This window comes from Microcaecilia unicolor, chromosome 3, assembly GCF_901765095.1.
Source record: "Microcaecilia unicolor chromosome 3, aMicUni1.1, whole genome shotgun sequence".
NCBI classification, from domain to species: Eukaryota; Metazoa; Chordata; class Amphibia; order Gymnophiona; family Siphonopidae; genus Microcaecilia; species Microcaecilia unicolor.
In genome coordinates this window covers 460,584,466-460,598,259 of record NC_044033.1, presented here as the reverse complement: position 1 = coordinate 460,598,259, position 13,794 = coordinate 460,584,466, and the positions used below count along the sequence as shown (strand labels likewise).

The window sequence follows — 13,794 nt, the reverse complement described above, 5'->3', positions numbered from 1 at the left end:
CGATGGAAAGCAGTTGAGGACACCTAAAATCGGCTTTTGGTTATGCCGATTTGGGCGACCCTGAGAGAAGGACGCCCATCTCCCGATTTGTGTCAAAAAATGGGCGCCCTTCTCTTTCAAAAATAAGCCCGATTGTGTATCTGGATTTTCAGAAGACGTTTGACAAAAGTACCTCATGAAAGACTCCAGAGGAAATTGGAGAGTCATGGGATAGGAGGTAGTGTTCTATTGTGGATTAAAAACTAGTTAAAAGATAAAAAACAGACAGTAGGGTTAAATAGTCAGTATTCTCAATGGAGAAGGGTAGTTAGTGGGGTTCCCCAGGGTCTGTGCTTATTTTTAGCATGTGCCAAAAATGCTAGCACTCCTTTGTAAAAGGAACCCATAAAGTCAATTTAGTATGCTTTCCTTAGGTGCATCAGCAGTAACAAAAAGACTGAGGTTGAATAAAATGATGAGTCCAAGATGTAAAACAAGGTAGTGTTCTTGAGCCATCATAATAAATTACAATGTTTTACATCTTGGATTCTTCATTCTGTTGAATCCCAGTCTTTTTATTACTGCTGTTGCTCACCTTTGAAGTTTCACTACTCCTACTTTTCCTCATTCTTTACGTGCATAACATTTTCAAAACTAACAACATAAACTGAATGTATATTCCTACCACATGCCAGGCATATAACAATGCCAGACTAATGAGCCACTTTACTAAGCTGCATTAGACCAATAACACATTTTAATAAATGGAATGGCCCAATTACAGATCTTAATTGTGATTAATATGACTTATTAAATCTATTTTAAAAACTTTGGTTTGGATCCTAGATCAGTTGTGAACTATAGACCTAGTTCAAATTTTGAAGTCTTAAGTTACAGTCCAATTTCATGAGTTTTTAGAAGAGGCAAATAATTTAGGTTCAGCTCTGTCAAGATTTCATTCTTGACTCAGTACCAAGACTCTATGTTCACTTACTGAGGCTTTTCATTGATGTATGGATCAAAGGAAATCAAGGATTTTGATCTGCCTTAATCTATCTGCTATTTTTGATATGGTCACTCTATCCCTATGCATAGTGAGGTCAGTGGGGACAGAGGGTAGTACAGCAGCTTTGATAAATTTGTTTTTATCGTCAAGAACACAAACTGTAGTGAAGGGAAGTGATCCATTTGAATTGGTTTATGAGAATCCCCCTGGCTCTCCTCTTTTTCCCATTCTGCTTGAACTAAATAATGAGAAATTTGAAATTATTTGGATTGGGAAAGGGAAATACTTCTCTCTATTGCCTTTGATAGTAGTAGCAGGGTTTACTCTTCAGATGTAAAATGGAGGTTAAGAGCTTGGGGATTTTTTGTTTTGAAGTTTGAGTTTGAGGAATCCTGTTTGGAGGGAATGGATCCAATGAAGCTTAGTGGAGATTAGGTCAAAACACAGTTAATTGGGAAGCAAAGCCAGTGCGGGGCAAGACTTCTACGGTCTGTGCCCTGATTGTGGCTGAATAGATTTGGATGGGCTGCAGTGGAGCTTTTCAGGAGGCTTGGACAACTTCAGAAATTTAGAACAAAAACAGTGCCAGGCAGACTTCTATGGTCTGTGCCCTGAAAATAGCAAGGACAGATCAAGATCAGGTATACATATGAAGTATCACATCATACCATAGGTAATGAGTTTATCCACATGAAACAGATAGCAGTGTGGAATCATTATGGATAGAAATTCCATGTGTGAAGGGAAGGAGTATTCTTGTAGGGCTGTACTTCCGTCTGCCGGGACAGAATAAATAGATGGAAGAAGAAATGTTTACAGAGATTAGGAAAGCTGACAAATTGGGCAATGGTATAATAATGGATGATTTCAGTTACCCCAATAACTATTACATCAGGGAGTGCCAGGAAGATAAAATTTCTAGATGTAATAAATGACTGCTTCTTGGAGCAACTGGTCCAGGAACTGATGAGAGGAGAAGCCATTTTGGATCTGGTCCTTGGTGGCATGCAGGACATAGTGCAAGATGTGGTGGTGGTGTTGGGTCCCCTGGAAAACAGTGATAACAACATGATCAAGTTTGAGCTACTATCTGGGATGAACCCACAAAGAAAATCTACTGCAGCTGCATTTAATTTTTGAAAGGGCAACTATATTAAAATGAGAAAAATGATTTAAAAGAAGCTGAAAGGATCTGCTTCTAAGGTTAGGACACTAAAGCAGGCATGGACGTTATTCAAAAATACCATCTTGGAAACCCAGTCCAGATGCATTCCACATATTTGCAAAGGTGGAAACTAGAGAAAAGGACAACCTACATGGTTAAAAGGTGGAAACTAGAGAAAAGGACAACCTGCATGGTTAAAAGGTGAAGTAAAAAAGGATATTACTGCCAAAAGATTGTCCTTCAAAGAATGGAAAAAGGACCCAAATGAAGAAAATAAGAAGCAACGTAAGCACTTGCAAATCAGATGCAAAGCATTAATAAAGAAGGCTAAAAGAGAATAAGAAGAGAAACTTGCCAAAGAGGCTAAAACTCACAGTCACAACCTTTTCAGGTACATCAGAAATAAAAAGCCTGCAAGGGAATCCATGGGACCATTAGATCATGTGGAGGGGCATAATCGAACGGGGCGCCCAAGTTTTCCTAAGGGCATCCTCGCAGGACGACCTCGGGAAGGGGCGGGGAAACCCGTATTATCGAAACAAGATGGGCGTCTATCTTTCGTTTCGATAATACGGTCGGGGACGCCCAAATCTTAACATTTAGGTTGACTTTAGAGATGGTCGTCCCCGGTTTTCAGCGATAATGGAAACCGAGGACACCCATCTCAGAAATGACCAAATCCAAGCCATTTGGTCATAGGAGGAGCCAGCATTCATAGTGCACTGGTCCCACTGACATGCCAGGACACCAAACGGGCACCCTAGGGGCCACTGCACTGGACTTCACAAATTGCTTCCAGGTGCAAAGCTCCCTTACCTTGGGTGCTAATCCCCCCTAAAAACCCAAAACCCACTACCCACTACCATAGCCCTAAGGGGTGAAGGGGGCACCTAGATGTGGGTACAGTGGGTTTCTGGTGGGTTTTGAAGGGCTCACATTTACCACCACAAGTGTAACAGGTAGGGGGGGATGGACCTGGGTCCGCCTGCCTGAAGTGCACTGCAGTACCCACTAAAACTGCTCCAGGGAGATGGGTATGACATTTGAGGCTGGCAAAAAAAAATTTAAGTTGTTTTTTTAGGGTAGAAGGGGGTTAGTGACAACTGGGGGAGTAAGGGGAGGTGATATCCGATTCCCTCCAGTGGTCATCTGCTCAGTTCAGGCACCTTTTTGAGGCTTGATCGCAAGAAAAAATAGACCAAGTAAAGTCGGCCAAGTGCTCATCAGGGGCGCCATTCTTTTTTCCATTATTGGCCGAGGACGTCCATGTAAGGACCCCCACCCCCCGTCCTGCCTTCGCTATGCTTCTGACACACCCCCGTGAACTTTCGATTATGCTGATTTGGGCGACTCTGTGAGACGGATGCCCATCTCCCGATTTGTGTCGAAAGATGGGCTCCCTTCTCTTTCGAAAATAAGCCTGAAAGGAACAAAAGGGGTGCTCAGGGAGGTCAAGACCATATTGGAGAAATTGAATGAATTCTTTGCTTCTGTCTTTACGGAAGAACAAGTTAGAAATCTGTCTGTACCGGAAATGGATTTTAAAGGTGATGATGCAGAGGAACTGAAAGAAATCTCGGTGAACCTGGAAGATGTACTGAGCCAAATTGACAAATTAAAACCACCTGAACTGGATGGCATACATCCAAGGGTACTCAAAGAACTCAAGCATGCAATTGATGATCTGCTGTTAGTAATATGTAACCTGTCATTAAAATTGTCAATAGTACCTAAAGATTGGTGGGTGGCCAATGTGATACCAATATTTAAAAAGGGTTCAAGGGGTGATCTGGGAAATTACAGACAGGTAAGCCTGATGCCAGTGCCGAGCAAAATAGTGGAAACTATTATAAAGAATAAAATTACAGAACAGGTAGACAAAGATAGTTTAATGGGATAGAGTCAGCATGGGTTCAGCCAAACGAGTCTTGTCTCACCAATTTGCTTCATTTCTTTGAAGGCATGAATAAACATGTGGATAAAGGTGAGCCAGTTGATCTAGTGTATCTAGATTTTCAGAAAGCTTTTGATAAAGTTCCTCATGAGAGACTCCTGAGAAAAGTATAGAGTCATGGGATAGGAAGCAAGGTTCTGGTGTGGATTAGGAATTGGTTATTGGACAGAAAACAAAGGATATGGTTAAATGGTCATTTCTCTCAATGGGGGAGGGTGAACAGTGGAATGCCACAGGGATTGGTACTGGGACCAGTGCTATTTAACATATTTATAAATGATATGGAAATCGGAACGACGAGTGAGGTGATTAATTTTGTAGACGATACAAACTATTCAAGGTTGTTAAAACACGCGTGGATTATAAAATATTGCAGGAAGACTTTAGGAAATTGGAAGACTGAGCATCCAAATGGCAGATGAAATTTAATGTGGATAAATGCAAGGTGATACACATTGGAAAGAATTATCAGAATCATAGTTACCTGATGCTAGGGTCCACTTTGGGGATCAGCACTCAAGAATAAGATCTAGGTGTCATTGTAGATAATGCGCTGAAATCTTCTGTTCAGTGTGTGGCAGCAGCCAAAAAAGCAAACAGGATGCTAGGAATTATTAGGAAAAGGATGGTGAATAAGACCGAAAATACTATAATGCCTCTGTATCGCTTATGGTGCAACTGTACCTTGAGTATTGCATTCAGTTCTGGTCGCCATATCTCAAAAAAGATATAGCGGAATTAGAAAAGGTTCAAAGAAGAATGACCAAAATGATAATGAGAATGGAAAGGCTAAAAAGGTTAGGGCTTTTCAGCTTGGAAAAGAGACGGATGAGAGGAGATATGATTAAAGTCTACAAAATCTTGAGTGGCGTAGAACGAGTAGAAGTAAATCGATTTTTTGCTTGTTCCAAAAGTACAAAAGCTAGGGGACACTCAAGGAAATTACACGGAAATACTTTTAAAACAAATTGTAGGAAATATTTTTTAACTCAACAAATAGTTAAGCTCTGGAACTCTGCTGGAGGATGTGGTAATGGCCGTTAGCTTATCTGGGTTTAAAAAATGTTTAGACAAGTTTCTTGAGGAAAAGTCCATAGTTTGCTATTGAGACAGACATGGGGAGGTAACTGCTTGCTCTAGGATTGTTAGCATGGAATGTTGCTAATAATTCGGTTTCTGCCAGGTACCTGTGACCTGACTTGGGCAGTGTTTGGAAACAGGATACTACGCTAGATGGACCATTGGTCTGACCCATTCTGGCTACTCTTATGTTCTTATAGCTAGGGTTCATGTTTCTGTATAAAGTCAAAGGATCTTTTATAATGAAACATATTCCCTAGTAACAGTACCATGATAAGACTACCACTAGGGGTTGCCATTTTGGATCCTGGCATCAGAAATGGCAGGCATGACTGGGGATTGCTCCTGCCTGGACCTCACTAGACACCATGGACTTGCTACGGCAGACCCGGAGGCCTTCAGGAAGGTGGTGGTGGTGGTGGTGGTGGCGGGTGTTTTCTAGGGGGTGTTTTCTGATGAATGAAAGGACTTCCGAGGGGAATCATGATGGGGGGGGGGGGGGGTCAAGTTTGAGGGGCTTGTATTTCAAAGTAGCCTTATTGGGGGGATCTCTGGAGTAGGTTTTTGCTTAGGGAGGGGAGACCAGATGCCATCTTGCATGTGCTGTGGCCTGGATGCATCGGGCAGTGGCTTTGTGTCCTGGTGCTCTTGGGTGATAAGTAATGCCAGCTTTATGCTGGTGTTTTTTTCCGGCTATAACATAGCTTGTGCAAGGCACCCAGAGTTCACCACAAGCCGTATTATAGTATTTACATAGTAACGAGTTGCTTTACATTCATTTACATATTTTGCATGTCATTACTATGTACCTTGGGCTAACCCAAGTAATGGTGCACTAGGGCATCAAAACCAGCATTAGAGTCCTCTAAAATGTGTTCAAAGGCAAATAATATAGGTAAGTGGTCTAACGTAGCTTAATAACTGCCCCTTGCATTGTATCTAAATTTTCAAGTGACTGACAAAGACGCCTGAGAAATTAAAAAACTTACAGGATAGGAAGCGGTGGACTAATGAAACAGATTATAACAAGATCAAAAGTTCATAGCTGCATTGAAACAGGTGCTGTTCATAGAAAACCTTTCACACAGTTCTAAAACTAGAGGTTATGCCATAAAACTAATAAGAGAGAATATTGGGTAAAAAAAAAACAAAACAAAGAATATATTTTCTCACTCAGCACACAATTGAGCAATGAAATTTCTTGCAGGTGGTGGTTGTCAAGGCAGTAGATAAAGCTGGGTTTGAAAAGGGTTTAGACAAGTTCCTAGAAGATAAGCTGTAGACCATTATTAATCATGTAGACTTGACAAAGCCATCCCGCTTAATCCTGGGAGTGAGCCAAAATGAAGAAATGTATTCTTTGGGATCCTGCCAGGTATTTACAACTTGGACTGGGTCACTGTGTGAGACAGGATGCTAAGCTTGATGGGCCAACTTTAATTCTTAACTTAATAATGGCTACAATATTTATTAAAAATTGTACAGGTACAATAGGTTCATGCAGATTCAGTATGGATCAGCAGGCAGTGTTAAGTCTCTTACTGGGAATTTTACATCTAAACTGACATAAACTTCATCAGTCCCAGTTCTTATTCTCTCACCACACCATCTTCACACCTCTTTGTTATATAAATTGAATATCACAGCTTAGGGTAAATACCGTAATCTGTGTTACTTCATGAAAAATAAGACCAGCTAAAACTTGGCATTATTTTTCCTGCCTGCAGAGCATGGCCACAAGGCTGCATCTCTAAGACATCAGGCAATAAAAGCTTAACCTCCCCTTCTCTCCAAAGCCATCTCTCAAACGCAACCCTCTCTCCCAAAGCCCCCTCATAAATATATCCTTCTTCTCTGAAAAGCATCCCCTTTCCCCCCCCCCCCAAAAAAAAAAAAACCCATCACCCTCCTATAGGCTTCCAGGTCTACCTGGGGACATTCTTGATGCCTGGAGGTTCGGGCAGCAGTGAACCCCAGTCAGTCCTGCGGACTCAAAATGGCACTATAGTCTTACAAAACGTCTTTTGCCCATATAAAGGCCATGTGGAAATCAGAAATAGGGCTTCTGAATAAACCCCCCAAATATATGGATCATAATGCAAAGTGTCAGAACAGCAGCAGTGGTTATAAAAAAGTAAAATACAATAAAAAATACCTTGTTTAGAAGGAGTATCCAGTTCTAATTTAAGATCTATATTAGTATCATCTGAAAGAAAATAAGAAATTCATGTGAGAATATTAACAAAATAAGAAATGAAAGAAAACAGTAAGGGGTTAATTTTATAAAGGATTTTCAAGGTTTGAACTCTGTTTTACATGTGTATAAGGCTTCTTATAAAATTACCTCATGGGTTAGGTGAGTAAAAAGTATATGTAGTGACAGGAAGGTGTGTGCTTTAATGAAACCCAGATAGAGGTCTGTTCAAGGGCATAGTTTGAACAAAGGTCAGGCAGATCCCAAAAATATGTGTAGTTTATAAAATCCAGACCTTTAAGTACTTTACCTGTATAAGGGTGCATTTCAGTCATGAGTATAAAATAACCCCACGAAAACTGCAAAAAGACACATAGGAACCTGCTTGGACTTCCAATCCAGGTATTTGATATAACAGTAGGCCCTAAAATGGAAATTTTGTAACCTAGGCACTCAAAGGGGGGTCTTTACAAAGTGGCGGTAAGCCCAACACAGGCTTACCGCACACCAGTGGTATACCTAGGTTGGCTGCAACCCTGGGCAGGTTGCCGCTATGCCCACCTGGTACATCACTCACCTCCCTCCAAAGCGCATCATCCTCTGCCCCGGAACAGGAAGTAACGTCAGAGGGGGCAGGGAACCGGCGGAGCCAACAGAGGCACAACTGCTCCATGCACCCCCTTGCTGCCTGCACCTGGGGCAGACTGCCCTCTCTGCCCTGCCTTTGGAATGCTAGAGCCGCATGTTAAAACGGAACTATCGCTGGCTCAACGCAGCACCACCAGCAGTAGAACTGGTTGGAGCACGCGCCATTTTGGAACTCCGGAAATTTTTTTTCTCTAGTGCAGTGCTAATTGGCCATTGCCATCCACTGCCCGGTTACTGCCAGGTTACTGTGGGAGCTCTTACCGCCACCTCAATGGGTGGCGATAAGTGCTCCCTGCTGCATGGCCATGTGGTAAGAGTTATCTTACCACATTTTGGGGGCTTTTTACCCATTGCAGTAAAAAGCGCCCTTTTTCCCACAGCTTAGTGAAAGGGCCTCATAGTTACATACATGTTATGGGTGTAAACACACATTTAGAATAATAACATTTAAGCACATATGTGATCACATACCTGCTAGCAGGGCACCTAGAACTTCTTCTGCAAATACCCTCTTAACTTACAGAGCGGGTATTTGCAAGAGAGTGTACACAGGAACATAGAATGAGCATGATTTAGGTGTGTCTCACATTTGCATACATAAGTTGCAAAATAATTTAAGTTATGCGGGTACCTGCCACATTTAGGTACTCGCTCATACACAATCTCTATGGCTAACATCAGTGAGGAGAACTAAAAGGAATGCTGATACTGGGTTATTCTTGTATTCTGTTATGGTACTTAGGTGCCTAGGTTCCATTATAGAACTTCATGGCCTCAGGCAGAATTGAGGCCCTGAGAACAAAAGCGGGCCAGATGCACTTTGTTACAATGGGAGATATTGGCCATCTAATTTGTGAGGTATACATAAAATCAGGGTGTACAGACTAGTAATTAAATAAAAATAACAAGCATTGGTTAGATTTGGGCATAGCCATATATGTCTTCAAAGTCTTTAGTTCATGTGGAGGGGCATTTTCAATATGACGTCTAAATCCGATTTTGGACGTTTTGCAAAAAAGTCCAAAAATCCAGTAGCAAACATGATCATTTCCAAACTAGAAAAACGTCCAATTTTTTTGTTTTAAAAATGACTATTTCCTAGACATTTTTGTGCTCAGTTCATCTATCTTTTAGGACCATTACAAAAAATATATTAAAAAAAAGGCCACAGGAAACACACACAAAAAACAAGCCATTGAAATGTATGGGGGGGGGGGGGGGGCATTATTCTTAGTAGAGTGGCCACACAGACATCCCAGCAGAGCAGTGTGACATCCTAGGGAGCACTGCAGTGGACTTCACTTAAAAGTTCCCAGGTACACATCACACCATTACCCCTTTATATTTTATGGTAAGCCCTCTAAAATTCACCAAAAACCTACTGTACCCAACTGTACACTACTACAATAGCCCTTATGCCTGCAGGTGTCACCTATAAGTAGGTATAGTAAGTTTTTGATGGGTTTTGGAGGGCTCATACTTTCCACTACAAGTGTACCAGTTAAAATGGGATATAGACCTGGGTCCCCTTTTAAACAGACCACTGCACCAACCCCTAGGCTGTTCCAGGAACCTGCTTCCTACTCTAATAGGACTGGCCACAACAAGTTAAACTGTCATAGAGGCTGGTATGTACCATTTCTTTCAAATTTTGGGGGGTTGGGAGGGGGTAAGTGACCACTGAGGGAATAAGAGGGATTATGTTTTAATCCCTCCAGTGATAATTTGGTCATTTAAGGCACCTTTTGTTTACTGAGGCCCAGATAAACAAAGATCCCCGTTAAGAATCCGTATGGATTTCCAAATCGGTAAACATTACCGATTTGGAAATACAGAGGGATTCCCAAAGAGAATCGCATGCAAATTAGCTGCTCATTGCGTTTGCGACCCAGCTCATTTGCATGCGATATGGGGGAAGCCAGTTGGCGAGCTGAGCATGCGCAGAACAGCCAATCGCTAAGTGTGACTGCTTTGCGCATGCTACAGACGAGCTGCATGTTTGAAAGCTGGCATAGCTTTTTTTTTTTTTCAAAAACTGCTGAAGTCTGCTATTGCTGGGAACCTGCACTCTCCTTCCTGGGGTGGGGTGGGGAGCCGCTCATCCACTGATGCCATGAGCTTGCACTTTCCTTCTAAGCCTACAGTCTCCTGCCTGATTGGGGGGGGGGGGGGTGGGGGGCAGTAGATCTCGAAACCTCCCCTTCTCCTTTGCAAGGCAAGCTCAGCAGCAGCAATGCCCGACTGGAGACGGCTAGCAGACGGTGTAGCTTTTTTAATTTTTTGTGCTCGGGACTGCTCGCATATAGCCTACAGAAGGGTAGGCGGCTGTAGGGCAAAGACATTTCTGCTCTCTCATTCCCTCTCCCTTCTCCCCTTGCTTGTCTCTCGGAAGCCTTTGACTTTGCTCTCATGTCTTCTGCACAAGAAGACCCTGTGACTGTGGAGTACTAGCAAGAACTTTCAGGACCGACAGCTTCAGACCTCCTGTTAAATTTTCAACGGTAAATGTAGTGGTTGCTTCTTTGCATCGGGTCGGAAAATGGCTATGCATCGCTTTGCATGCACATTTGTATAGTAATTAGCTCATTATAATAGCTTTGAATTACGTTTTTGTTAGTTGCTACCGTGATTAGAAAAGAGCTTGGAGAACCCTTTTGGGCATGTCTCGTTTTACTCCTTGCTCACTAAACCGGCTAGTACTGGTATAAAAACCACTTTGCTGGCTTGTTAGGTTTAGTGCATCTGGACCTTAGTCATGATTGAAACAGGTCTAGCCAAAAATGTCTTAATTTTTACCCAAGACATTTTCATTTTGTTCCATTTTTGTGGTAAAAAGTCTATCTTTTAGTTCCACCCATATCCCACCCAAAACATGTTCACACGCCCCCTTGAAATTTGGACAAACTGTGGATCAAAACGACTAAAATTGTGGTGTCAAAATTGCAACTTGGATGTTTTTGTGAGAAAGGTTTCCTTCTGTGACATTGACATTTTTTGGACTTTTTTGTTTTGAAAATGAGCCTGTTGGATTCTAGAAAGTTGACTGTCTTTTCTTTCAGCATTGACTCCATTACTTTTCCTACCAGTGACGTGAGCCTTACCAGCCTGTTGTTTCCCACTTCTTCCCTTTTCCCGCTTTTGTGAAGAGGGACCACATCCGCTCTTCTCCAATCCCACAGAATTTTTCCCATCTCTAAAGATCTATTAAATAAATCCTTAAGAGGTCCTGCCAGGATTTCTCTGAGCTCTCTCAGTTATCTGAGATGTATCCCATCTGACCCCAGAGCTTTGTCTACTTTCAGATGTTCACGTTGTTTATAAATGTTTTCTTCTGTGAATGGTGCAATACTACTACTACTACTACTACTTATCATTTCTAAAGCGCTACTAGACGTACGCAGCGCTGTACACTTGAACATGAAGAGACAGTCCCTGCTCGACAGAGCTTACAATCTAATTAGGACAGACAAACAGGACAAACAAGAGATAAGGGAATATTAAAGTGAGGATGATAAAATAAGGGTTCTGAAGAAGTGAATAAGGGTTAGGAGTTAAAAGCAGTATCAAAAAGTTGGGCTTTTAGCTTAGATTTGAAGACGGACAGAGATGGAGCTTGACTTACCAGCTCAGGAAGTCTATTTCAGGTATATGATGCAGTAAGATAAAAGGAACAGAGTCTGGAGTTAGCAGTGGAGGAGAAGGGTGCAGATAAGAGAGATTTACCCAGTGAACGGAGTTCCCGGGGAGGAATGTAGGGAGAGATGAGAGTGGAGAGGTACTGAGGAGCTGTAGAGTGAATGCACTTATAGGCCAATAAAAGGAGTTTGAACTGTATGCGGAAATGGATAGGAAGCCAGTGAAGTGACTTGAGGAGAGGGCTAATATGAGCATAATGACACTGACGGAATATTAGTCGTACAGCAGAATTTTGAACAGATTGAAGAGGAGAGAGATGGCTAAGTGGGAGACCTGTGAGACGCAAGTTGCAATAGTCTGAGTGAGAGGTGATAAGAGTGTGGATGAGGGTTCTGGTAGTGTGCTCAGAAAGGAAAGGGCGAATTTTGGTTTTATTATAGAGAAAGAAATGACAGGTTTTAGTAGTCTGCTGAATATAAGTACATAAGTAATGCCATACTGGGAAAAGACCAAGGGTCCATCGAGCCCAGCATCTTGTCCACGACAGGGGCCAATCCAGGCCAAGGGCACCTGGCAAGCTTCCCAAACGTACAAACATTCTATACATGTTATTCCTGGGATTTTGGATTTTTCCAAGTCCGTTTAGTAGCGGTTTATGGACTTGTCCTTTAGGAAACCATCCAACCCCTTTTTAAACTCTGCTAAGCTAACCGCCGTCACCACATTTTCCGGCAATGAATTCCAGAGTTTAATTACACGTTGGGTGAAGAAACATTTTCTCCGATTTGTTTTAAATTTACTACACTGTAGTTTAATCGCATGCCCCCTAGTCCTAGTATTTTTGGAAAGCGTGAACAGACGCTTCACATCCACCTGTTCCACTCCACTCATTATTTTATATACCTCTATCATGTCTCCCCTCAGCCGTCTCTTCTCCAAGCTGAATAGCCCTAGCCTCCTTAGTCTTTCTTCATAGGGAAGTCGTCCCATCCCCGCTATCATTTTAGTCACCCTGCGCTGCAGAGAAGGAGAGGGAGGAGTCGAAGATGACCCCAAGGTTACGAGCTCATGAGACAGGAAGGATGAGAGTTATCCACAGAAATAGAGAATGGGGGAGGAGGAGAGGTTGGTTTAGGGGGAAAGATAAGAAGCTCAGTCTTGGTCATGTTTAGTTTCAGATGGCGCTGAGACATCCAGGCAGCAGTGTCAGACAAGCAGGCTGATATTTTGGACTGGATTTCGGCTGAGATTTCTGGTGTGGAGAGGTAGATCTGGGAGTCATCAGCGTAAAGATGATACTGAAAACCATGGGATGAGATCAGAGTACCAAGGGAAGAAGCATAGATGGAGAATATAAGAGGTCCTAGGACAGATCCCTGAAGTACATCAACTGACAGTGGGATAGAAGTAGAGGAGGATCCACTCGAGAATACACTAAAGGTACGCTGGGAGAGATAAGAAGAAAACCAGGAAAGATCAGAGCCCTGAAATTCAAGTGAGGACAGCGTATCAAGGAATAGGCTGTGATCAACAGTGTCAAAAGCAGCAGATAGATCGAGAAGGATGAGGACAGAATAGTGACCTTTGGATCTGGCCAGGAACAGATCATTGGAGACTTTAGCAACTACTACTACTACTACTTGACATTTCTATAGCGCTACTAGGTTTACGCAGCACTGTACAGTTTAACAAAAAGGATAGTCCCTGCTCAAAGAAGCTTACAATCTAAAGGACGAAATGACAAGTTGGGGCAGTCTAGATTTCTTGAATAGTGGTTAGCTGCCAAAGGCGACATTGAAGAGATGGGTTTTGAGCAAGGATTTGAAGATGGGCAGGGAGGGGGCCTGGCGTATGGGTCAGGGAGTTTATTCCAGGCATGGGGTGAGGTGAGGCAGAAAGGGCGGAGCCTGGAGTTGGCGGTGGTGGAGAAGGGTACTGAAAGGAGGGATTTGTCTTGAGAGCGGAGGTTACGGGTAGGAACATAAGGGGAGATGAGGGTAGAGAGGTATGGAGGGGCAGCAGATCGAGTGCATTTGTAGGTTAGAAGGAGAAGCTTGAACTGTATGCAGTATGTGAAGCGCTGTTTCAGTTGAATGAAGGGGGCGAAAGCCAGATTGAAGTGGATCAAGAAT

The 13,794-nt window shown here is 42.6% G+C and overlaps 1 protein-coding gene across 1 annotated transcript in view; it reads right to left on the bottom strand.

Moving 5' to 3' along the window:
- Positions 1 to 13,794, bottom strand: part of LOC115464803 (GDNF family receptor alpha-like) — an 83,949-nt gene that overhangs the window by 29,784 nt on the left and 40,371 nt on the right. The window contains exon 4 of the mRNA XM_030195163.1: positions 7,340 to 7,390. Within this exon, the coding sequence (XP_030051023.1) occupies positions 7,340 to 7,390 (51 nt within the window). The remainder of the gene's footprint in view (positions 1 to 7,339; positions 7,391 to 13,794) is intronic.